The sequence below is a fragment of the Cnephaeus nilssonii genome (assembly GCF_951640355.1).
Source record: "Cnephaeus nilssonii genome assembly, chromosome: 19".
NCBI lineage: Eukaryota > Metazoa > Chordata > Mammalia > Chiroptera > Vespertilionidae > Cnephaeus > Cnephaeus nilssonii.
The window spans coordinates 7,212,497-7,237,758 of NC_137090.1; the positions used below are offsets into that span (position 1 = coordinate 7,212,497).

A 25,262-nucleotide genomic window follows, 5' to 3' on the forward strand; every position below is an offset into this window, starting at 1 on the left:
ATTAGGCTTTTATTCTATAGGATGATACCTGTAATCAATGCAATTTCTATTGCTATAAAGTTTTAAAAGCAATGACTTGCTACCATTATAAAATAATTCCTTGAAATTGAAGCAGTCTTTTATGTAGACTACCTACTTATGTGTAATTAGAAATACTTAAACAGTCCTTCCTTAAAATGTCTTCCTTGTCTCTGTGACTGAAAATAATTTCACGATGAAGCTCTTTTATTTCATAATTTAAAATATGGTTTAAAATCCTATGGAAAAGTATGATTTGTATTCATGTTCACATATAAATGACTTACTAAACCCCTTAATAAGAATGATTTATATGAGGAAAAAACCAGGTGACGTCAGAGTTGCTGAAAATAAACTGTTTTACTAGAGATCATACTGATTTTAACAATTTCTGCCTTATAAATTAATAAATGTTTTCCTTAAAAATTAAAAAATGCATTAAGTTCTGTATATTAAAATGGTTGCTAATAGTTGATTGAGAAAAAGGCAATTTATGCCTTATAAATTAATATTTTCCTTAAAAATGTATAAAATGTACTAAATGCTATATATTAAAATGATAGCTATATATTAAAATAGTTCATTGAGGAAAAATTTTACCAACTAACCTGTGGTGATTTTTTTGTTTTTTTTTGTTTTTTTTAAATAGCATTTTACTTGGCAAAGAAAACTGTTCAGTTTAAATTAATTATTCAGGATTGTGTTGATTAGTTAAAAGCCTGAGTTTTATTGATTTAGGAGCAATGTGCATAGTAACTCCTCAAGTAACCACACTTTTAGTTTGTGGAGTGATTTGTTGAGTAAGAAAATTTGAAGAATAATCTAATTTTTTAATATTACTGGTAATTTATTTCTAGTTACTCATATTTTTATATAAAATTTCATATTTTTGTTTTACAGGTTTTTTGTCTTATTGGTTATGTTCCATCAGTTATTCTGTTTACTTATATTACTTCTTTCACTTTTAAGAAAATTTTAAATACAAAAGAAGTTTGGTCCTTTATCTATTCTTTGGTAAGTTACACTTTATATTATTTCAACTTTACAGAGCAGCTTATTTGAAACTCATGTTTATACCAGAAAAAAGAGAGCCATGAGCTCTTTCAGGATTAAAATGTTACTGTGTCTATTGTAAGTACAGGGTTAGCTATGTAGCTGGCAGCATCTTACTGACTGTATGGTTGTGTTCTGCATCATCCATTCCTTGAAGGGATGGGTGATACTGAAAGCATTTAACAACTGCATGGCAAGGAAGCCAGCTAAAAGCAGCTGGTACTGGCACTTCTGGCTAAGTATCATCTGTGGTTCCATGTTTTACTAGAAGATTGAAAATATAGTTAATGTTGAGTATGGAATTTCTAAACACTTTTCACTTTCATTCTTTTTTTTTTTTTCTTTAGACAATGTTGGCTTGCATTGCAATCACCGAAATCAGTTACTTTATTGGACATACAGTTACAGCTATTCTCCATTACACCTTTTGCATAGTCATTCCAGTCTATCCACTTCTAGGTTGTCTGATTGTTTTCATAAAGGTAGGTCTGTTAAGTGTTTTAATGTTTAAAAAGCATAAATAGTACCTAATCTTTAAGGTCTTAGTTCTTATACTGAAAATAGTAAAACAAAAACACATCATGTTAGCTACTACTACTTGATTTAAATGTTATTAATGAAGCAATTTAAAATCACTGTGGCATCTTTTTAAGCGTGATTTTAAACTTCAAGTTTCAAAGGAGAATGGCTATGTCCCTTACATGTTCTGTGATGCTCCAAATGGCATATGTACGTAAATTATAAGTATGATCTGACTTCAGTTAGTATTTGGGGAGTTTTTCCAAGGATTTAATAATGTATTGTCCTATAAAGGGATAAGAGAAAATAAAGTGTAGAGATTTTTTTCAAAGAAAAAGAAAACCACAGGTTAGTTTTATTAAGCCTGGATAATTGGGGGGGAAAAAAATCCATGTGATTAAAAAAAATTTGATGAATTATTGACGTAGGATGATTTGATGATTAATTCTACTCACTAATCTCTTTACCCCCCCCCCTTTTGTTTCAGTTCAATTGTTTATATTATCTCCCCCACATTTTGGGATGGCGAAAATTTAATCTAAGTACAAATCATAGCTATTAATAGTAGTAGCCAACTTATTTATACAGAATACATATTTGCTGAACAAAATACTCCCCCCCCACTTTAATCCAAATGTTTCTACACATTGCAGCTAAAATAAAACTATTACAACACTTGTGAAACCAAATGTGTGGGATTTTTCCTCACATAAAGCAATACTTAACTACCTGCAGTTAGCGCAGACCCCACAGTTGAAGGGTTCAACCCTTAAGACTGTCCCCCTCCCCCCACTTCAGATGCCAGTTACGAGTTGTGGGTCCCCTGTTACTAATCCTTCTGTCTGAGTTGGCTACAAACCCCATGGTTCTGTGTCCCTTTCTCAGGTTCAATAATTTGCTATTATGGCTTATAGAACTCAGGGAAACACTATTTCCTAGTACCAGTTCAGTATAACAGATAAACAAATGAACAGTCAGGTCAAGAGATAGACAGGGCGAGGTCCAGAAGGGTGTCAAGGTGCAGGAGCTCTGTCCCTGTGGAGTTTGGAGTGTGCCTCTCCTTAGGACTCGGATGCACCCATCAACCCGAAAGCTCTTCGAACCCCGTGTTTAGGGTTTTTATGAAAGGTCCATTACTGATGGCATATGACTTAATCTCCAAATTCCTTGCCCCTCCGAGGGGTTAGTGGGTGGATGGGACAGAAAGTTCCAGGCTTCTAATCACTTGATGGGTCATCCTCCAACAGTCACCCTCATTGGAAAGGGGCTTATTTTAAATAACAAAAGATACTCTTGTCACCTCTGACACTCAGAAAATTCTGAGGGTTTTAGAAGCTTTGTGCTAGGAACCATGGTCAAAGATCAAATGTCATGTCCCAACATCACAACAGCATATACATTGTCAATAATTTTTGTCTTAGATTTCTTGGAAGAATATTCGAAAAAATGAGGAAACCTATGATCCATGGGATAGGCTTTTGGTGGCTGTTATATCGGTAAGAAATGACAAAAATGTTTCTTTGTTAGCATGTTACCTTAAGAATGTGAGAGGGCAGGTGTGGGCTAGAAAGGGTCAGTTGGGGGGAAAGGGGACATCTGTAATATTTTCAACAATAAACATTTTTTTTTAAGTTGTGAAACAAAAAAAGAAAATAATCATTGGGTTGTATCATGGCCAAGTGGCTCAGTTGGATGGTGTGGTCCCATACACCTAAAGGTTTCGGATTCTATTACCAGTCAGGGCACATACATAAGGTTGTGTGTTTGATCTCCAGTTGGGTGTGAGTGGGAGGAAACTGATCCCTATCTCTTTCTCTCTTCCTTTCTTCCTCTCCCCCTCCCTTCCTCTTTCTAAAAATCAATAAAAATATCCTTGGTTAAGGATTAAAAAAAAAAAGAATGAATAGTTTGGTTGTATGATTTTAACTCTTTTAGTTTATATCCTTTTGCATAAAAAGTCAAGTGGGTTAATACTAGCTAATGTGAATTTTGATGGTCCTACGTTTTATTCACTGAATATATCTATTTTAATATCCTTGGCTTTTTCATGTTAATACTATTTAATTATGATTCTGGCTTCCGTGGAGTTAAAAACAAAACTTCCTTTTTTCTTTGTATTTTATGAAGCTGACAACCAATAAACTTCATTGAGATAGAAATAAAATATATAGAGATAGAAAAACATGTGAAGGATTTTCTTTTTTTTAAAAAAAGTATATTTTTTATTGCTTTTTTACAAAGAGGAAGGGAGAGGGATAGAGAGCTAGAAACATCGATGAGAGAGAAACATCAATCAGCTGCCTCCTGCACACCCCCTACTGGGGATGTGCCCGCAACCAAGGTACATGCCCTTGACCGGAATCGAACCTGGGACCCTTCAGTCCGCAGGCCGATGCTCTATCCAGTGAGCCAAACAGGTCAGGGCGTGAAGGGTTTTCTTACTAAAAATCTTCCTTGGCTTATAATCAAATCTTTTTTTAACTGATGTGACGTGCAAAAGTTAACTTTTTTGGTTTTGATAAGGAAACTTACGTATGTGGTCTTTATTCTGTTGATAGGAAAAAAAGAGATTCAGTCATGAGGTGTTCTGTGTTCTTCCTTTAGCCTTACCTGCAGTGTGTACTATGGATTTTCCTCTTACGGTACTATGAGAAAAAATATGGAGGCAGATCAATAAGAAAGGATCCCTTTTTCAGGTCAGTTAAATTTTTTTAAAGTTTTAATGTTTTTCAGCATATTTACAGAGTTGTGCAGCCATGCCATAATCTTATTTTAAGTCATCTTTATCACTCCAAAAGAAGCCCTGTACCCATTAGTAGTTACTTATTGATTTTTAGAGGGGGAGGGGGGGGAGGAAAAAGGAAAGAGAGAGAGAAACATTGATGTGAGAGCGTAACACCGATCCAGCTGCCTCCTGCTACTTTTGTGGTGTTTCTGTGGGTTTGAACATCAGCCCTCTACATATACTCAGGGAAATCTCATTTACACCCAGTCTGTAAATTGTTTTGAATGAAGGCCCCGTTTTCCTTTTGTTTTCTTATTTTTATTTTTCCCAGGCATGTGCCCTTGATTGGGAATCTAATGAGAAATCTCCTGGTGCAATGGGATGATGTCCAACCAACTCAGCCATACCAGCCAGGGCCTAATCTACTTTCTCCAAATAATAGACTTGCCAATTTTGAACATTCATATAAATGCAATTATACAATACATAGTCTTTTTTTGTCTGGTTCCCTTTTCTTAGCATAATGTTTTGAAGGTGCATCCATGTTATAGCATGTAGCAGTACTTCATTCCTTTTTTTATGCTAAATAACAATACATTTTAGATTATACCACACTTTCTCTGTTTTATCAGTTGATGGGCATTTGAGTTGTTTACACTTTTTGGCTATCACGAATAATGCTGCTATGAACATTTGTGTACAAGTATTTGTGTGGACATATCTTCATTTCTCTTGGGTGGATGCCTAGGAAAGGAATTGATGGGTCACGTGGTTAAAGTATGTTTAACCTTTTGAAGAACTTACAACTGTTGTTTTCTAAAGTGGTTGCACCATCTTACATTAGTCTCCCCTTATCTGTGGGGAATACACTCCAAGACCCCCCAGTGGAGGCCTGAAATCATGGATAGTGCCAAGCCCAATGTGTGTACTATGCTTTTTTCCTATACATACATCCCTTTTCACTAAAGGAAGCACTTTCGGACTTCTCTTTGGCCTTTCTGAATTGCCAGCATTGCTGCCCTTGTGCTTTGGGGCCCATTATTAAGTAAAATAAGATTTAGTTGAACATAAGCACTGTGATACTGAAATAGTCGAGTTGATAGCAAAGGGATGACTCACGTCTCCAGTGAGACAGATTGGGATGGTGTGAGACTTCATCATGCTACTCAGAACAGCATGAATTTAAAACTTATGCATATTTATATCTGGAATTTTCCATTTGATGTTTTTGGATGTGGTTGACCATAGATGAACGAAACTGCAGAAAGCAAAACTGCCTGAAAGGGAGACCACTGTACATTCCCATCAGGGATGCATGAGGGCTCTGTTTCCTCCACATTCTTGCCGTTACTTGTTACTGTTTATCTTTTTTCACTTTAGCCATTCTAGTGGGTCTGAAGTGGTGTTCCTGACGGTTTCCATTTGCATTTCCCTGATGATTCATGTGTTCTTCCCTCTCTTGGCACTACTTTCTGTAAGATAACTAATGTCTTCCTCTCTATCTTGTCAAGGAGGCTCAGGTTATTTCATCTGCCGCCTTTAATGTGATTGACTTCTTTCTCATTCTTTTCTGTTTTTCCATTGTTTTCAATATGTCGAATCCTATTTTCCTTTTTACCTTACTACTAACTACTAAAAGTCAGATTTTCTCTGGAAGCATTTTTCCTCTGCCTACCTTTGTGGTATTTCTGTGGGTTTGGATGTCAGGGCAATCTTATTTACACCCAGACTGTAAATCGTTTGAGCCAAGTGTTCTTTGTTGTTGTTGTTTTTATCTTTGTGTAAAGTACTGCCTGATCATAAATAATATTGATAAGTGAATGAATTTAGATAATATCACCTAAATATCAGTGAATGAAAAAACAGCTCTTTAGTTCCATCTTTCAGAGATAACCACAGATCTCATATTAGTATATTTTTTCATTCTTTTCTCTATGTAGTGCCTGAATTTCTTACTATTTTAATTATTTGAAAATCTACTACCTTGATATATTTAGGACCCTTTCAACAAAGCCCAAAAATAGGAAGTTTCCAGAACCACCAAACAATGAGGATGAAGATGAAGATGTCAAAGCTGAAAGACTGAAGGTCAGAGAGTTGATGAGTTGCCAGTGTTGTGAAGAGGTAATTTAGTCTTTATTGTTAAGTCATCTTAAATGTGCAATGATCAGTTCCCCTTGCATAGGAAAATAATCTGAAAAATATTTCCTTTCTATATGAATCGATCTGAAATAGAAGTCTATGAAAAAAATATTTTTGTCCACTTATTTTTTTTTGAACGGTCTTAAGGTATATTAAAAAAAAAAGATTGAGATTATTGTTACAGAATGATACTTTCTTAAAGTAAGTGAACACATATATCTCGAGAATATACTGAAAGGATATACATGAAACTGGTGAGGGCAGATTGGGTGCTGAAATACGGAGGTGGCATATTTACGTTAATTTCCAATTTAAAACATTTTGAAATATATAAAAGTAATACAAAAAATCAAATGGTAAAATACTCACAGAAGTCAAAAAGTAAAAGCTCTGAGAAATTCTACAGTAAGAAAACTTTCAACCTTCCCTTGATTCAGCATTTCTTAAGCCTATACGACTACAGGAAACAGATTCCCCTCTTCTTTTCCAATGAAAGCTGTTCTCTTCTAAGAGAGACTAGCATTGCAGACACATGTGTTTTTAAATCACTACTTGGTTAATTGAGCCAACTAAAAATAATAAGAATACTACTTGTGTCATTTGAAATACTACATTTTTTTTAATTTAATAAATCTTTATTGTTCAGATTATTACAATTGTTTCTCCTTTTTTTCCCCCCATAGCTCCCCTCCACCCGGTAATACTACTTTTTTCATTGATGTAGACAATCAGAGTAACTTCAAATATAATTTCAATTCCACTGGCAGTTCAAAAGTTGCATCTCCTAAAAATCCTGACTTATTATTTTCCAAGATATTCTTAAGCGCAGTCGTCATCCCATGGCTTATTTGTCTCAAAGACTCTTCACTGGGTGTTTCTGACATTCCTGGCCAACCTGAATGAAAGTAACCATCTTTTAACTAATGGTTAAGATCTTGAGCAAGCATGTTAGCCAGCATTTCCTAACTTTTGTTCTATATCCACACGTGATTCATTAGCATAGGCTCTATGACCAAACAAGTATGGGAAATGGTATACATTATATACATTTTTAGAAGATTTATAATGTTTATAAACATATGAGTTTGAGAAGTCCTCTGATTGTGCATGCCCCCAAAGTTGTAACTAGTTCTGTAATTTGGGAAAGGCTTTGGATCTAATGGCCTATAGTTGGCAGGAGGCCATTTAAATTCTGCAGTTGGAGTTCTATTACCTGGGCCATTATTACTACTTTTGGATGGTTTGTGAACTGGGTTGGGAAGCGTAGATTCAGTCAAAGCTTTATTAATAACAGTGTGTTGGGCCTTCTTTATACTGCTCTCTGTGGGCCCCCAGGTCTGCTCACCAAGACTCAGTTGCACTGAGAGCATCTGATTGATTGAAGCTTGGTGAAACAATATTGACCTAAGTGCTGTATCCCTCATGGCTCAAAAAATTTTTCCCAGGCTCTTGGGCTTCCTCGCTCGCTGCTGGGGACGCGCGGCCATCCCACATCTGCTCTGGCCACCATTGTACCATGCACTTAGTTTTTTGTTGTTTTTCTTTTTAAATTACTTTATTGATTAAGGTATCACATATTTGTCATCAACCCCCCCATTTCCTTCCCAAACCCCCCCACACGCATGCCCCCCTCCCCCTGTTGTCCGTGATCACTGGTTAGGCTCATATGCAAACACACAAGTCCTTTGGTTGATCTATCTCCCTTGTCCCCACCCTCCCCTACCTTCCCTCTGAGGTCTGACAGTCTGATCAATGCTGTTCTTGTTCTTCAGTCTATGTTGTTCATCTTTTCCTCTAGATGAGTGAGCTCATGTGATACTAGGAATACACTTATAGGAACCGAAAATGAGACAAGCAATAATAGTTATGCTGAGAGGCAAATGAATCAGTCTATAGTGAGTTTCTTTCTGGGCCAGCAGTTCTTTTGAGTCCCAGTTTCTATGTCCAACAGTTGTTTATGTGTTCATAACAGCAATGATATTTCAGTTCTGGATGGTGGACAAATGGTGGTAATGCAGGTCCGACCCTCTCTGGTTTGGTCCTGGGCAATCTGCAGTGATGCACATCTGCTGACTGCTAGTATGGCAAGGCATGGTCAGTGTCTTCCATCTCTGTACTGTTTCTCTTCTGACTTCATGGCTGGAGCACTCCTGTCAATTCCTCTCTGTTGCAGGAATCCACATGGTCTCGGGGTTGTTTTCTGAAAATATACAAACATATTCTCGACCAAAAGTTAATAAAGGAATATTTTCTATAAATTTGACTTGCGATCCTTTTTCATTTTTTTGCCCAAACGATTTTCCTTTGGCTTGTTTTGACACCATAATTTCAGTGACAAATGGATATTTCTTTATATGATACCCTTTATTTCCAAATATAGTTCTTATGATATGGACATGAGGTGTGTGCAGCCTGTGTTAGGTCAGGATAGGTTTCCGAGTTATAACTCTCTTTTAAACTCTTGTTTCCTTTGTTAGAAACCAGCCATTATGGTCAGCAATTTGCATAAAGAATATGATGACAAGAAAGATTTTCTTACAAGAAGAGTCAAGAAAGTAGCAACTAAACACATCTCTTTCTGTGTGAAAAAAGGCGAGTATTTATTTAATTATTTTTTTCCTAAGTAATATTTTCAAAAGAGTAGTTTCCATTTTAAATTTGATTTGATGATTTTTCTTTTAATTCCTTTAGGAGAGATCTTAGGACTGTTGGGCCCAAATGGTGCAGGCAAAAGCACAGTTATTAATATTCTGGTTGGTGATATTGAACCAACTTCAGGCCAGGTATGATATACAAGGGTGTGGTATATGTTGACTATGATTTGTATATTACATTAAAATAAATTTTTTAATGACAAGTTAGTATTTTAATGCTTAAATATTATGTTTTTTAATCTTAAAGTTTTAGTATAAAATTGTGATCTTCTTGGTTACCTAAGAAAATAATGTACATAGTAAAATTTTTATGACATACATGCAGGCACATATACATATATGTATTATTTCTGATTAGCACACCAACTTAATGGATAACAATAGTATTTCCTTAAGGAGAAGGGAGCTAGTTCTGATGCTGCCATCAATTAGTCTTTGAGTATAAGCATATCATTCAACACTTTGTGGAAACTTCACAAAACTGCTCTGATCCTATCTTCTCTCCCCTTGCTTATTTCACACCAGCCACACTGGCTCATTGCTTTTCTGGAAAATGCCTGACACACTCTTTTCTTTGTGTGATATATATACATAGTTATTTTTATGTTAGTTATTCCTTAACTCATAGAAATCCCAGTGACCAAAACTGCTTACCTTGCTGGCTCAAATATCCCCTTCCATTGAGGCCCCCAATCATTCTAGTTAAAATCGGGGCTGGCCATGTCACTGAACTCTGATTTTGCTATCAGTGCCCTTTCTTCATTGAAAGGAGTAAAAAATCTTACCCCCCTCTTGGAAGGAATTTGAATTAATTCATTTGCCACTTCTTTCATCATGTAAATTAGGCAAAAATAGTGATTTAAATGGATTTGTATTTCTGTAGGTATTTTTAGGAGATTACTCTTCAGATCCAACCGAGGAGGATGATTCTGTTAAGTGTATGGGATACTGTCCTCAAATAAACCCATTGTGGCCAGATATTACACTGCAAGAACATTTTGAAATTTATGGAGCTGTGAAAGGAATGAGTCCGAGTGACATAAAGGAAGTCACAAATCGGTAAAATTTAGAATCTTTTTGTTACCTGGAGAAAAGTTTACATTTCACATTTTAAAAGTTTTATAACAGGCATTGCCATAGATCATAATTTTCATAGAAAATGGTCATGACTTTTTCATATATTCTTTACCAAATTATGTAGCTATGGAAATGAAAAGGCAATTTTTCTATATCTAATTACAGAACAAATTGCCTATAATTATCATGAAACTTAATTTAAAGTGAATCTTTTAATCGAGATATTAATTTGTTTTAAATGATGTAAATTGGAGGTCTAATTTTAGGAAGTTGAGTTTTCTAGAAAGAAGAATGTTAGTGATCACAAACAGTACATTATCTGTTTTGCAGAATAACAAATGCCCTTGATTTGAAAGAACATCTTCAGAAAACTATAAAGAAACTACCTGCAGGAATCAAGCGAAAGGTACTTTTATCAAACAACCAATATGTGTATGTTTTATTGATAGTTTAGTGCCTGATGCTGTGATGATAAATTTCTTGCTTTGAAGCCCCCCATTTTCTTTCCCTCTAGTTGTGTTTTGCTCTAAGTATGCTGGGGAACCCTCAAATTACTTTGCTAGATGAACCATCCACAGGTATGGATCCTAAGGCCAAACAGCATATGTGGTGAGTATGACTGTAAAGGCACTCGAGACACATTATACTGTATTCTACCTTGGAATAAAAGATTAGTTTATTTTATTATAACTAATAGTTTTATTTTTTTAATGTTTTTATTGATTTTTAGAGAGAGAGTAAGGGAGAGGGATAGAAAGATAGATACATCAGTGAGAGAAAAACGTCACTGATTGGCTGCCTCCTACCCAGCAGTCATCACAGTGCTATCTGTGTGTATGAGTTCTTTCTCTCCCTTTTTTTCTTTTTTGCTCAATCCGTCTACCCCAGCCCCCGTGCAGCACCCCCGCCACAGCTGTCAGCCTGTTGTATGAGTCTCTATTTTGTTCATTAGTTCATTTTGTTCATTAGCGTACACATATGAATGAGATCGTAATTCATTTTTTAAAGCATAGAAACATTTGAAATCATGAAATTTCTTTCCATTTGACAAGCTTTTAAATATAAGGGAAAATAAATTAGAATAGAGAAATCATAGTTGGGCAAAATATAACTACAGCAATTGAAATTTGATATTTTAATTACTCTAATTAATCAAATAATTGGATTTTTAAAAAATACAGGGTTTTTGCCCTGACCCTTTTGGCTCAGTGGATAGAACGTTGGCCTGCAGACTCAAGGGTCCCAGGTTCGATTCCAGTCAAGGGCATGTACCTTGGTTGCGGGCCCATACCCAGTGGGGAGTGTGCAGGAGGCAGCTGATCGATGTTTCTAACTCTCTATCCCTCTCCCTTCCTCTCTGTAAAAAATCAATAAAATATATTTAAAAAAAAAAACCACGGGGTTTTCATTAACATTCAGGTACTTTCCTCCTTTTTTATTTTCTGTTTTGTAGGCGAGCAATTCGAACTGCATTTAAAAACAAGAAGCGGGCTGCTATTCTGACCACTCATTATATGGAGGAGGCAGAGGCTGTCTGTGACCGCGTGGCTATCATGATAGCTGGGCAGTTAAGGTACATATCCAAGCGCAGCCATTTGGAGGACACGGGGTGGATTTTAAATGTCATCATGTAAAAATGCATATTAATTTAATGTTAAAAATGTTTTCCTTGTTTGGTTTCTTGAATCAGTTGGCTTTGTATAGAATTACTGGGAAATATGTAATTTCCTCCAAAAAAATGGCTAGCTGCTTTGCATTTGGAATTGGCTTAATTATTCAACAATTTGGAATGTTATTTTCAGGTGTCATGTCTATTATTTCAAAAATTGTTAGGCAGTGTATTGGATTATAACCTAAAGTATAAAATAAATGTACATGAATTCATACTAAGATAAATAAATGATTGAATAAATAAATAAATGTGGGAGAAGAGGCAAATCTTCCTTACAGAAGGATTTCACATAAATCTGTAGATACTACCCCCTCTATTAGGGGGAGCTTAATCCCCCATCTCCCAAGTGTGGTCTAGATTTAGGCAGTTTCTTCCAGTGTACAGAAAGGGGAGGATGGTAACTTCACAGTGGAGAAACCTGAAGTACTTGCCTTAACCAGACAACGTCATGTGGATGTCATGAACTGCCTGATACGATGTACTTTACCGTAAAGTACTTTTTAAGGAAAGTACTTAAGCTCTGTGGTATTTTCTCCAAAAGCCTGTAGCCCCAATCTAAGTGTGAGAAAAAGATCAGACTACTCCAAATTGAGGGACATTCCACTAAAGCACCTGACCAGTTCTTCTCAAAACTCAAGAAAAAAAAGGGAGGAGTAAGACACTGTTACAGACCAGTGGAGACTAAGGAGCCTTGAGAAATGTGTGCAATGTGTTATCCTGGATAAATCCTGGAACAAAAAAACACGTTAGTAGAAAAACTAGTGAAATATAAAGTCAAATAGCGTTAATGGTAGTACGCCAATTCCGGTTTCCTAATTTTGACATCCGTGCCATGGTGATGTAAGATGATAATATTAGGGACACTGAAACTGGGGGAGCGGTGTTTCAAGACTGTATATTTGCTACTTTTCTATAAATTTTAAAGTATTCCCTCATAAACATTTTATTTAAATCATTTTTTAGCAGAGAAATCATTTTTTTGAAACTGTCAAGCTATTTTATAGCTGACCTTTCTTTTAAACATTACTGCAGATGTATTGGGACAGTCCAGCATCTAAAGAGTAAATTTGGAAAAGGTTACTTTTTGGAAATTAAACTAAAGGACTGGATAGAAAACTTAGAAATAGACCGACTTCAAAGAGAAATTCAGTATATTTTCCCACATGCAAGCCGTCAGGAAAGGTAAAGATTTTAAACATTTAATTATACGTTTTGTGCAGTAATAATCATAAAAACATGTTAACTGTGTTAAGGATTAGGGAAAAACAATTCTGTATTGGAATAATATTGGGTTAATGTAGTGGAATGATTGGAGTTTGATATCTAATTTAGTGTTAGATCTTTCAATGTAGGATACTACTTAAACTTTTAAAGTTCTTATTTAGTAGTAATGAGAGTTATTTCATTTGCATGGAAAATTTCAAGATTTCAAACAATTTTTATCTAAATGTCAGAATAAGTTAGTGGCATATACTTTTGAACTTTAAAAATTTTGAACTTTAGCTTTAGAATACGGTAACAATAATTTAAAAATTTTCCTACATTTTATCTTATGTTTTCAGCTTTTCTTCAATTTTGGCTTTTAAAATTCCCAAGGAAGATGTTCAGTCCCTTTCACAGTCTTTTTCTAAGCTGGAAGAAGGTGAGTAATATCTGAAGAACATAGCTTTCAAGTTATAAAAGAATTTTATTTTAAAAATTTAGAAGTTGGGACTCAGTTTATTGTAGAAACGATGGCAAATAGATAGCTTTTTATTAATTTAATCTAAGATATTGGTAAATACTAATACTGTAAGGATTTTGTAGATCACCAATATTGCAGGATGAGCCTTTTACTATTTTGATAGCTATAACCACAGTTTTTCACATTGTGTCTGTGATAAAGTTCCGCTTAATTAGCCCTCACAAGTCAGTCTAGAAGTGGGAGCTTTGAGTTTCTTGAATCCTTTCTTCATTTTGGGCCATAGAAGTAGAAATAGTAGCAAGACTTCAGTCGCATCAGGAGAGAGGAGAGGAAAATTCATGGTGCAGGAGGGTAGGCATTCCTAAAGCTTTAAAGAAGCTTAATTGAATCTTGGCCTTTTTAAAAATAAATAGTAGGTAGGACAGTGATACACTGCTGGCAGTAGAGGGCGGTAGTGGGGCAAGTGTTCAGATGCTGGTTATTTTATGGTATTTATAACTATGAAACAGCCTATATTTCCTGGTGATTTATTTATGATTAAAGAGAACGCCTGAACTACTTAGGAATAATTAAAAGAACGATTAGAAAAACAGAAAAGTAGGTGTTAGATGCAAAAAAAGCTGAAATAAGTATTTTTAAAAAGTATATAGACGTATGAATCTAGTTCAAGAAGGCAATAAGAATAGGAAATAGAGCATAGAGATAAAAATAAATGAAAAGAGGAATAAAGAGGAAGAAGGTAAAGTACAGAGGAGATGCTTAGAAAAGGCAAAAAGAGGCAAGTAATATTACATATATTGTGCTTAGCCCATGAGGAATTTTTAGGCTGGGGAAGAGAAATGAAGCAAGATAGAGGAAAATAACATGTTCTGATAGCTTCAAATTTAAATGAATTAATTACAGAGGTTATGTTGTGTGTTTTTTAAAGATAGATTGTTAGCCACTTAGTAGTTACTGCCATTTTTATTCTTTAAAATACTAATAAGTAAAATATTGTTTTCTTATTTTAATAGCTAAACATACTTTTGCCATTGAAGAATATAGCTTTTCTCAAGCAACATTGGAACAGGTACTTTAAAGTTAAACTTAAAAAAATTATAGAAGAAAGTATCTAATATCTAATTGTTTAAGGTTACATTGGAGGGAGTTTATGAACCAAAGACAACTTGTTACACAATATTCCTGAACTTTATATGATTTTAAATAACTCTAGGTGCTCCCTCTGCTTATTTTGAATAGCTGAATTTTTTGTAAAGTAAGTGGGTCATGATGCTGGTTATTTTACATTATCACATCAAATTACATTGCTTAAATATTGATAAACTATTTGTATGACAGTGCCACATAAATAAATTAATGAAAAATAACTAATTCATTAATCCTCCAAAATACTTACCTTTGTTTGTGATAAATGGAGATTATTCTGTTTAAACATATTAATAGTAATAAATCTTTTGATACTTGAGTCGTTAATGTAACTAGCAAGAGCCTTATACTGTCTCTGATTTAGTTAAGAAGTCTTTGAGGTAATTGAGATACAGCATACTGTACTCATTTATTTACTTTCGTTTAGGTTTTTGTTGAACTCACTAAGGAACAAGAGGAAGAAGATAATAGTTGTGGAACTTTAAACAGCACACTTTGGTGGGAAAGAACCCAGGAAGACAGAGTAGTATTTTGAATTTGTATTGCTCAATCTGCTTATTGAATTTATGCTTTATTTTAACTTTGGTTTAAAAAAAGTATGTTGTTTGAATGGTAACTGAAGAACCATGAAAGCTTTTGGAATTTTCCTAAGTTTCTTAATTGAAATGTTGTGGTTGTATGTTTTTCTTTTCTTCAAATAAAACTTAGGTGTAATTTATTGAAACTGCATGTTTATATCTGAAGTATATTGAACTATAGTCTGTATGTGAAATTGAATATTGACTTTTTTTTACCTTTCAAAAAGAGTGCTTCTAAATGTATGATTTAAAGAAGTGATAGGATAATTTTATTTTGAACAAGTATCTTTATTTTTCAGTTTATATAATCCTGTTGCATAAATATGTAATGTCCCAAATGAAATAAAAAACTAATACATAAAAATACATAGAAAAGAGACATAAACCAAAAGTTTCTTGGTTCTCCTTTTTAGTTTCTAAAAAAAACTTTGAGTGAAATTTGGCATCCTGAAAAATTAAACAGTCTCATTGCAGATAGAAGTTTGTGAGAAGTGACACCCACTAGGTGGCACTCATCAATCATAATACATTAAATGAGACCTTGTTCTGTTAGGTGATTGTAGACATAGCTAACTTAGGTATTTGAAATTACATCTCTTTTGCTGACAGTAAAATTCATACATACAAAGAAGCCAGAATTGCACTCTTGTCAAAGTTGGAGTAAGGTCATGGTTAATGTAATCTCAGAAAATACAGTTGACTCTTGAACAACGTGGGGGTTAGCAGTGCCGACCTTCTCCCATCCCCCACACCTATGCAGTTGAAAATTTATGTATAACTTTGATTCCTCAGAAACTTAACTAAAAGCCTGCTGTTAACTGAAAGTCTTCCTGTTAACAATAACAGCCATTTAATACATATTTTGTATAGGTATCATATATTGTATTCTTACCATAAATTAAGCTAGAGAAAATAAAATGTTATTAAGAAAATCATCATAAGGAAGAGAAAATACATTCATAGTACCATGTGTATTTATTGGGAAAAAAAATCTGCATATAAGTGGACCTGCACAGTTCAAACCCGTGTTGTTCAAGTATCAACTATACTTCCTTGTAGAACCTATGTATGAACTATTGGTAAAATATAGTATAAGTAATACTAGTTGATGTTATATTTCAGCCAGATGAATAAAAGTATTAACTTTGCCAAAGCTAATATATTGGGAGTTTGATAATGGCAAAAACAGAAGAATTGGAATTACTTTAAATAGCCAAACCCTTTCATGAAATTATTAACTATTTAAAATAGACAAAATTTAGTGAACTTTTAGCTCTACTGTGTAATGAGACATCTGTGATTTTAGACTCTAGGTACAAGACTGATATTTCCCTCTACTCCTTTGGTAACTGCTGTCTACATTCCTAAAGGTGCCCACTTTACCAGCTATCTCAGAGGTCTTCTAACTAATCCGAGCTGGCTCCGGGTTTCTGCCTGGATTTTACAACCCACAGCTAACTTATTTCTCCTTGTAAGGTTTATTTGGCTCTTGTTCTTAATCTTTTATTATTAAGTGACAGTCATTTGCCTCATGATACCACGCTTTTGGATTCTTCATCTGAGAATCTTACTTTTAGGACTTTAGTACTTAAGTACTGCATGTTTGAATACAATTCCAGACACATTTGAAAGAAAATCGTTACCTTTGTAGATAAGTTAATAAATAGTACATTGCATTTACTAAACAAGCCATTGCTAAGTGGTGTCATAAATTTAAAGAGCTATCTTTTAGTGTCCGATATCCACATAAATACCCAGGGACTTGTCTTTGGGATGGGTGTTTGTAGCTATGCATTATCTTGAACAGTTACACTCACAGTGTAAAGAATAAAACTATTAATGGTTTACTAGGACAGTGACTGAAAAGGTAGTTTTTGTACCTGGGAAGATGTGTTATTTTAAAGCAGAGCATGACTAATACAGAACACTACCTGCTTTTGCATATTGACTTGGTCACCTTCACTTTACCATCTGGGAAGTGTGATCAATGGAAAGGAAAAATACAAAGTGAAAGTTGAGATTATGCTGATTATGTTCTTTTCTACTATGTTCAGCTTCTTTACTATTATTTTGTTCCTATAGGCATTTTTTTAAAAGATACTTGAATTATTTTTTTTAGTTTTTACATAGAGCGAATATTTTGGTCATGAATTAAATTATTTGTAGGCATGTTCAATTCCCTTTTTCACAGTAATACAATTTTTCCTATTCAGAAGTATAACTAATCCTTAGGAAAGCAAGGGTAAGTAGGGTGGGAAGAAAAGACAGAAAGTAAAATATGAAGTTTATGTTTATTTACAGTGTACTGTTCATCTTATTGAATACTAGAGGCCTGATGCACGAAATATGTGCAAGGGGCTCGCCCCAGCGTGGCGGCTTTGTCCGGTCTAATTAGCATATTACGCTTTTATTATTATATATGTTACTTTATTTAAAAATACCTTAAATTACAGATCTCAAAACATTTTTATAGCCATACAAATACATACAAATGCATATATTGGGCAAAGTTGGGAAAAAAATCATCACCTAGTTTATATTTTCTGTCCATAGTTACATTTTAAAAGTAAAGGCTGGACTTCGCTGATTGACTGTGGTTGCTGACTAATAAGGCAACCCTCTGTCTGCAGCACTTAGAAATCAAGCAGTTGGTAACAATTAAAAACATGAGTAAGTGTACTTGACACTTCACTTTTAAAAAAATCTTAATTCCCTCCCCCGCCCCCAGTTTGTTCTTAGTAAAAGGCTGTAGGTTTTCTTTAACAACATTTTTTCCTTTACATTGACGCAAGCTCTCTTAAGCCAGTAGTTTGATTTTTATCATTAAAATATTTTTAGAATTATTTAATGCAACGATTTATTAGTAACTGTGTTTCAAACGGTGGGTTCTTTGGGTAGGAACAACTATCAATTTTGGCCCTGTAAGATTTTATAATCTAATAGGTGGAAGATAGATCCTTATATAACTAACTTTGATATAATATGACAACTACTTCACTAGTGGTACTGACACTTTTATTGGAGCACAATTAATTCTACCTAGGGTAATTGGTCATTGTTTTTATTGTTCTGTTGATCACACAATATTTCATTTTGATTGTATTCTGAATTTGATGAAATACCATTCTGTATTTTTATGTAATGCGTAAATAGGCATTAATTATTTAAAAAATAGAGATGCTTATCCTTAATGTATTTTTAATATTGCTAACATTGATTTTTTATTTTCTTTTCTGAAAGAACATATAACATAAATGAAAGAATTTATTCTTGGGTGGACAATTTTTATATCAGCTATTCTTATAAGGTAAAAGTTTACTTATTTTTTATTCGTAACATGTTGTATGTAAGTATCAATGATGCCCTTTAAGAAAAAAGTTGATTATATTATTAGTAATAAGCTTTAAGAACTGAAAATTTAAGACAACCTTTATTTTGTATAAAATGAATTCTTTGTTATTTAGTATTGAGAAATGAAAATGAGTGGCTCATATTAAAAATGAAGAAAAACCTGGCCCTATAATTGTTAGTAATTTTGTTTTCAAGTACAGAGTAAATGTGTTTATTATATTTAACATATTAAATTATTTCCAAATATTTAATACTACTTACATACTTACCAACTTTCTTAGAATTTTTGAATAAATTTGGTTCTCTCAAACACTTAGGCCCTAACTATGTATAGTATGGTATCAGGTGGTTACTAGACTTATTGGTCTGATTACTTTGTGAGGTATGTAAATGTCTAATCACTGTGTTGTACACCTGAAACTAATATAATGTATGTCAACTGCAATTGAAAAATAAAATTTTAAAAAAGATTATAAATTTAATGAACAACTTCTTCCCAAGCATCTAAGCAACTCTTGCAACTCTATTGATTTTATTTATTTTTTCAAATCCTCACCCGAGGAGTTTTTCCATTGATTTTTAGAGAGATTGGAAGAGAGAGGAAAAGACGGAAATATCAATGTGAGAGAAACACATCGATTGGTTGCCTCCTGTACAAGCCTCGACCAGGGCCCGGTCTGGGGAGGAGAAAGGGCCTGCAACCAAGGTATGTGCCCTTGACTGGAATCGGACTCAGGACCCTTCAGTCCTCAGGCCAACGCTCTATCCACTGAGCCAAACCAGCCAAACCTTTTAAATTAAACAAATCAATTCTTTAATAATTTCAAGCATCTTCAAAATAGACACTAACATACAGAAAATTACATGTTAGAAGAAGGCCTACTACCACACTTGGATTAATACAGAATTCCCAAATGTATCAATACAGTAATAGGAAGTAATTTTTATTTTTTTTATTTTTACATATATGCCTTTTCTAAGGTTACACATTTACCAGTAAAAGAGCCATCTTGGGTCACAAAAGATTACGCTTTGATAACTTGAGATAAGAAATGAGTGCTGGGTAGGTTGTTCAATTGATGATTGGAATTGATTAAGGGCTCTCTGTGACGTAACTGTACCAATATAGCGTAAAACCCAGATCTTCCTTTAAAGAGTAAGCTGGCAGCTGCAGTCTGGCAATTTTCTGAGCATTTTCATCTGCTAACAGGTGATTATCTGTGTCATAAAAGTGACCCAAAATAAAGTTTTGTCATAATTAGGGGAGGGGAAATGCAACATTGATACAAAAGCAAATTCTCTTAAGCTATAAATGCAAAAATCGGATATGGTTGGAAGGAGGTCATCAAGAAGATGTGACTGCTGGTTGACCCTCGGCTGGACAAAAAGTTGGAGACTCCTCACTTGGTCCCTATCCTTGGAATGTACATTCTGCCCATTGTTCCCACAGTGAGAGCCATTTTCAAGGACACAGCCTGGAGAGAGCCCTGTGTTGTTGAGACCATCTGATGGTTTCCTGACCACACACTTGAGACCTCTGTATAAAGATGCTGGTGGGTAGAGAGATCTGTTTGCAGTTGCCCAAGAGCAGTGTTGTAAGTAACTTCAGCCGACTTCATTATCAGAGAAAAAGTCTTATCCCAACTCATAGACTATCCCCTGGTGCCCCATGGAACATTAAGTACAATGTAGGCATATTTCATGTATAAATTTATATTCGTTTAGTCCTTGTTTTTCTTCAACAGCTATCCTAAAGTATGCATGATGGAACTAGTAGTTCTCATAAAACCATGATATTAACAAAACTTAAAATATATTGCATAATGTTCATGCCCTGTGATGTTCTTGATCTTAATGCAAAGAATGAGAAATTTCAATTTCCTGAAAATCTCTGTTCTTTTTCTGCTGTGCTTATCAATACTTACTCCTCCCCCCAATCAACTGGCTCTAGCATCCACTGCCTAGTACGGCTTTTCTCAACCTGCTTCTTTTGCTTACTTAGAGCTTTTGTTCACTTCTGGCTTGCACTTCCCCCACGGCCTCCATTGTCCCTCCTGCCTCATTGCCTCCCTGTGCACATTGTGGAATCCACTGTATTTCCCAGTTCAGTTTCCAGAGAGCCAAAGTTTTTGATTGATTTTGTCTCTATTTGAATTGAGTTTTTTAAAAAAATTGATTCCAGAGAGGCAAGGAAAGGGGGAGAGAGAGAGAGAAACATCAGTGATGAGAGAGAACCATTGATTGGCTACCTCCTGCATGCCCCACACTGGGGATTGAGCCTGCAACCCAGGCAGGTGCCCTGATGGGGAATCGAACCGTGACCTCCTGGCCACGCTGGCTGGACTGAGCTGAGCTTTTTACAGTCAACAGCACATAGGATGAAATGTGCTCCGGCTTGTGTTGTGTTGTGGCCCAGCAGGATATTGAACCTGGATATAAATCCCAAAGACTGAGACTGGGATCAGAGAAGGCGTCTGAAGTTGACTGGGGGATGTGATGCACAGTACCCACTATCTGGAGAAGCTACCCTGGACACGACTTGAGAAAGAAAAGTCAGAGCCGTACTCAAGTGGTTGGGGATAGAATTTATACTAATTGAATGGGGTTCAGGAATCCAGATGGAAAAAGTCAGCCTGTATTGTCAAATAGATGAAAGAGGGTAAGAGTTGTCGAGGCTGTGGAGAAAGGAACTCCTGTGTACTGTTGGAGGGGATGATGCAAATTGGTACATACTGGGAAAGAGTATGAAGGGTCCTCAGAAAATTAAAAACAACTACCATATGTTCCAGCAATTCCATTACAGGGTATATCACCCAAGGAGATGAAAGCAGGACAGTGAAAAGATATCCACATGCCCATGTTCACGGCAGCATTACTCATGATCGCCAAGGTGTGAAAACAACCTAGGCATCCTTTGGGAAATGAAGGGATCAAGGAGATAGAGCCGCTGGCAGAGAAGCCAACCTGAAAGCCACGTCAGAAACAGCGGTGAGACAGATGGTAGGTTGGTGGAGGCAGAGGGCACAGGCAGTTGCTTACTTAGAAATCTTTGCAACAGGCAGTGTTGGAGGCAGAACGGTGCAAAATCCTGATGGGATGAACACAGAAGCACGTGCCATGAAAGAGCTAGCAGAGTAGGTAAAACATACTAACGGTTGCAAGTAAAATGAATGGCCATGCTCATTGCCCAGAATTTTCAATGTCTCAATCCATTTGATTTTTTTAAACTGGTGAAATATAACCTAAAATTTTCTTGAAATAAACGAGGCATGCATATTAATATGAGCACTCCTATGAAATATCTAGAATTGGCAAATTCATGGAGATGGAAAGTGGTTGAGTGGTTGCTAGGGGCAAGAAGAAGAAGAAGAAGGGGTAAATGGGGAAGTGATTGCTTAATGCTTACAAAATTTCCTGTAATGAAGTTTTGGTGCTAGATAGTGATGATGGTTGTGTAATATTGTGAATGTCATTAATGTCACTGACTTGTACACTTAAAATAGTTAAAATGGCAAATGGGTGAAAAAGGTAAAAGATAGATAAGGTCAATGATACCCAGACCCTTTGGAATTAAAAATCAATTCTGAAAAATTTGTATACATTTTATCTTTGAGCATTCTTTTTACTTATTCTTTGTTTTCCTCATTTAAAAATACCTATTAGACATGTTCTGGACACCCTCATTCTTATCTTTCATATCCTTTAACATCTCAAATATTTTTCCATTTTATTCTCACTTTGCACTAAATTTTATATGATTTCTTCAGATATATTTATGGTTTAGTAATATTCTTTTCAGTTGTGTCTAATCTTCTATAAAACTTACCAACTAAATTTTTAAGCTTTATTAATCCTTTGTTAAATTCCTATAAATTCTAATGGGTTATTTTCCTATTAGTTTTTCTTTTCATTGTCTCCTGTTTTTCTTCTTTAATAATTTATATATTTTATAGTCTTTGGCATAATATTTATTATTATTTGTTTTTTGAGGTTGGTAATAGTCCCATTATTTTTGTCTGCTGATTATCTTTCATAGTTAACTTTTGATTTTGAGCTTAGCTGCTATATCTGTGTGCCTTGTATTCTTTATAGATTTCTTTTGTCATCTCTCTGGGGTTTCAGGATAATAGTGGTAATAAGAGGAAAAGGAGGAGGAAGAGGCATTTTGGCAACAAGTAATGTGGTTGTGATGTGTTTTATTCTTTGAGCTTTTATAATTTTCCAGGCACTGTTCTATTAATGTTCCTTACATTAATGAACTTAATCCTCCAAATAACCATACATATATACAGTTATCTCAATTTTTAAAAATATATTTCTATTGATTTCAGAGAGAGGAAGGGAGAAGGCGAGAGAGAGATAAAAACATCAATGATGAGAGAGAATCATTGGCCCACAATCTAGGCATATGCCTTGACCAGGAATTGAACCGTGACCTCCTAGTTCATAGGTCTAGCTCAACCACTGAGGCATGTTGGCTGGGCTATTATCTCAATTGTTATGAATGAAAAACTGAGGAAGAAAAGTTAAATAGATGATACAAGGACACACAGCTATGGCATAGCCAGAATTTGAACCCAAGTACAACCACTAACTGCTGTTTTATTGTTCTTAAACATGCTGCTATACAGGGAGAATAAATTCAGCTCCTGCTCCTGTGTCCTATATCTGACATGTGCTACATATGCTTGGGTTTCCATTTTCTATGGAGGATACATTTGTTGGTTTTTTAATCTAAAGATTGGCAAATAATACATCCTTACTTTCCATTGGAGTAGTAGGTGAAGTTTTTCTAGTCTCAATTTCTAACGCTGAACAGTCTTGTGAAGCTTCTGGATTCATGTGGAGACAGGAGGCCAACTTCAGAACCTGCCAGGCACCATGCTCAGGTCACAAGGGTATGAAAACACCTCTTTGGACTGCTGGATTTCTAACATACTCACAGTTCCAGCATTAATTTCCCTTCCCCTTTTTTACACCTGAGAATGTGTTTTTCTTTCTCTTTGTTTCTTTTGTTGATTCTTATTTTCTTCTCTTGATCTTTTTCTTTTAGGTTTTGGTTATATATCTGAACATCTATTTTGGATATATTTTACCCACCATTTCAATGTGCTTCTAGCTGGAGGATGGACACTTCTTTAACAAATTAGGTCAAATTTATGGGGAAGTCATGAAAAAAGGTCCCCCCCAAAATAAATTGCAATAAATAAGTCAAGAAAGAGGAACACAAAGAATACACAAAAAAATCAATGATAAAAAGTGAAGTTAGTAAAATACTTAATCTGAATAATTATTGACATCGTACTTGTGAATTTTAATACAATTTTGAGAAAGGCAGGGTGGGAAAATGATTTTTAAAATAGAGTACATAGAGTCTAAAGCAATAACAAAATGGATAAAAACTTGAACTATATTTCAGGTGATTTAAAACAAACAGCATTTTTGTTTGGACCCGTGACCTATAACTGATACAAAATTTTAATAGTATTTATGACCTGCTCCTCTGCCCCCATCTATGAGAACTTTAGAACATTTTTATTACCTTTGTTTTTGCCAAGTTTAAATGTAAATGACATATAATATTTCACTTGATTATTTATAAAAGTAGAACTAAAATGATCCACCTTTTCTCCAAAACATCTCTCAGTTTTATGATTATTAACATCTGTGGATCAGGAGCCATGTCCAATATTTGAGATTTCCCAATTCATGGACTTTGGTTTCCTGTTTTGTCATTTACTTTGCTGGGTCAAGAAAAGTTTGCAACTCTTTACAGGGAGAGATAAACTATGCAATAACAGTTGAACAAATTTCAAGTTTTTTGCCTGGTTGTCATGCATAAAAATTGACCCAAATCTTTTTTTTTATTCTTCTGTGTTTTTTAGTCCCTAGAAATCCATTTTTTTAATTATGTTCTATTGCCTTATGAAATTTGACATTCACTATGAACCGAGGGGGGGCAGGGGAAGGACTTTGTTTATTATTCATTTGTCTAACTTAGGTGTTTCTCCATGGCAAACTATGGATTGCTTAGCTTTCTTAGGCAAAAATTTGAAATTCGGCTCCAGCACATTGTGCATATTTCATCTAAAATAGTCAAATATATCATTGGCAGTTGTGTTTAGGCATTAGGAGTGAAAAAAATAGCTAAAGAGTCCTTATACAAATTTACTTTGCTTAGTTATTGATTTTACTCAGTCATCATGCTCTCCCCCCCACCCCACCCAATCTTTATTCATCACGTCTGAAGGACTCGCTGCATTTGTTTACCATTGTCCCCCAGAGCCCTGGAGTTGAAAGGCCAAGTGCACAAAAACAGGGTTTGTTTTATTCTCAACCAACCACAGAACGGTCATTTCCGTGCAGAATAATTGGCGTAAGGAAGAAAAGAAAACAAGTTCATCATGTGCAGCTTGGTCTGACTACACCCCTTTTCAGAAATCAGCCTGAGTTAAGAACTGTTGGGAGTAGGTACCCATTTAAGGAATAAATGAAGAAGTGGCAATCAAAAAAATTTAATCATTGCCTTAGACAAAAAGAGAACAGTGCTTTGAGAGTGTTTTCCAGAGTACTTCTGATTTTTCAGTAAGTAAAACTCTGTTTTGTGGTGTTATGTCAAATATGTGGGTGGACACGGGGGGGG

The 25,262-nt window shown here is 35.0% G+C and overlaps 2 protein-coding genes across 3 annotated transcripts in view; both read left to right on the forward strand.

The window, feature by feature from the left end:
• Positions 1-19,821, forward strand: part of ABCA5 (ATP binding cassette subfamily A member 5) — a 61,322-nt gene extending 41,501 nt beyond the window's left edge. For both annotated transcript variants that reach the window (XM_079797966.1, XM_079797965.1), the window contains 15 exons: positions 919-1,032; positions 1,419-1,553; positions 3,012-3,086; positions 4,195-4,286; positions 6,313-6,439; positions 8,935-9,049; positions 9,149-9,240; positions 9,995-10,170; positions 10,519-10,594; positions 10,703-10,797; positions 11,642-11,761; positions 12,893-13,042; positions 13,423-13,502; positions 14,558-14,613; positions 15,118-19,821. In XM_079797966.1, coding sequence (XP_079654092.1) covers positions 919-1,032; positions 1,419-1,553; positions 3,012-3,086; positions 4,195-4,286; positions 6,313-6,439; positions 8,935-9,049; positions 9,149-9,240; positions 9,995-10,170; positions 10,519-10,594; positions 10,703-10,797; positions 11,642-11,761; positions 12,893-13,042; positions 13,423-13,502; positions 14,558-14,613; positions 15,118-15,225 — 1,611 coding nt within the window. In that variant the 3' untranslated portion in view covers positions 15,226-19,821. The remainder of the gene's footprint in view (positions 1-918; positions 1,033-1,418; positions 1,554-3,011; positions 3,087-4,194; positions 4,287-6,312; positions 6,440-8,934; positions 9,050-9,148; positions 9,241-9,994; positions 10,171-10,518; positions 10,595-10,702; positions 10,798-11,641; positions 11,762-12,892; positions 13,043-13,422; positions 13,503-14,557; positions 14,614-15,117) is intronic.
• A 2,784-nt stretch (positions 19,822-22,605) lies between these two features.
• The window catches only part of ABCA6 (ATP binding cassette subfamily A member 6), a 52,242-nt gene continuing 49,585 nt past the window's right edge, over positions 22,606-25,262 (forward strand). The window contains exon 1 of the mRNA XM_079798047.1: positions 22,606-25,204. The gene's annotated coding sequence lies outside the window, so the exon portion shown is untranslated. The remainder of the gene's footprint in view (positions 25,205-25,262) is intronic.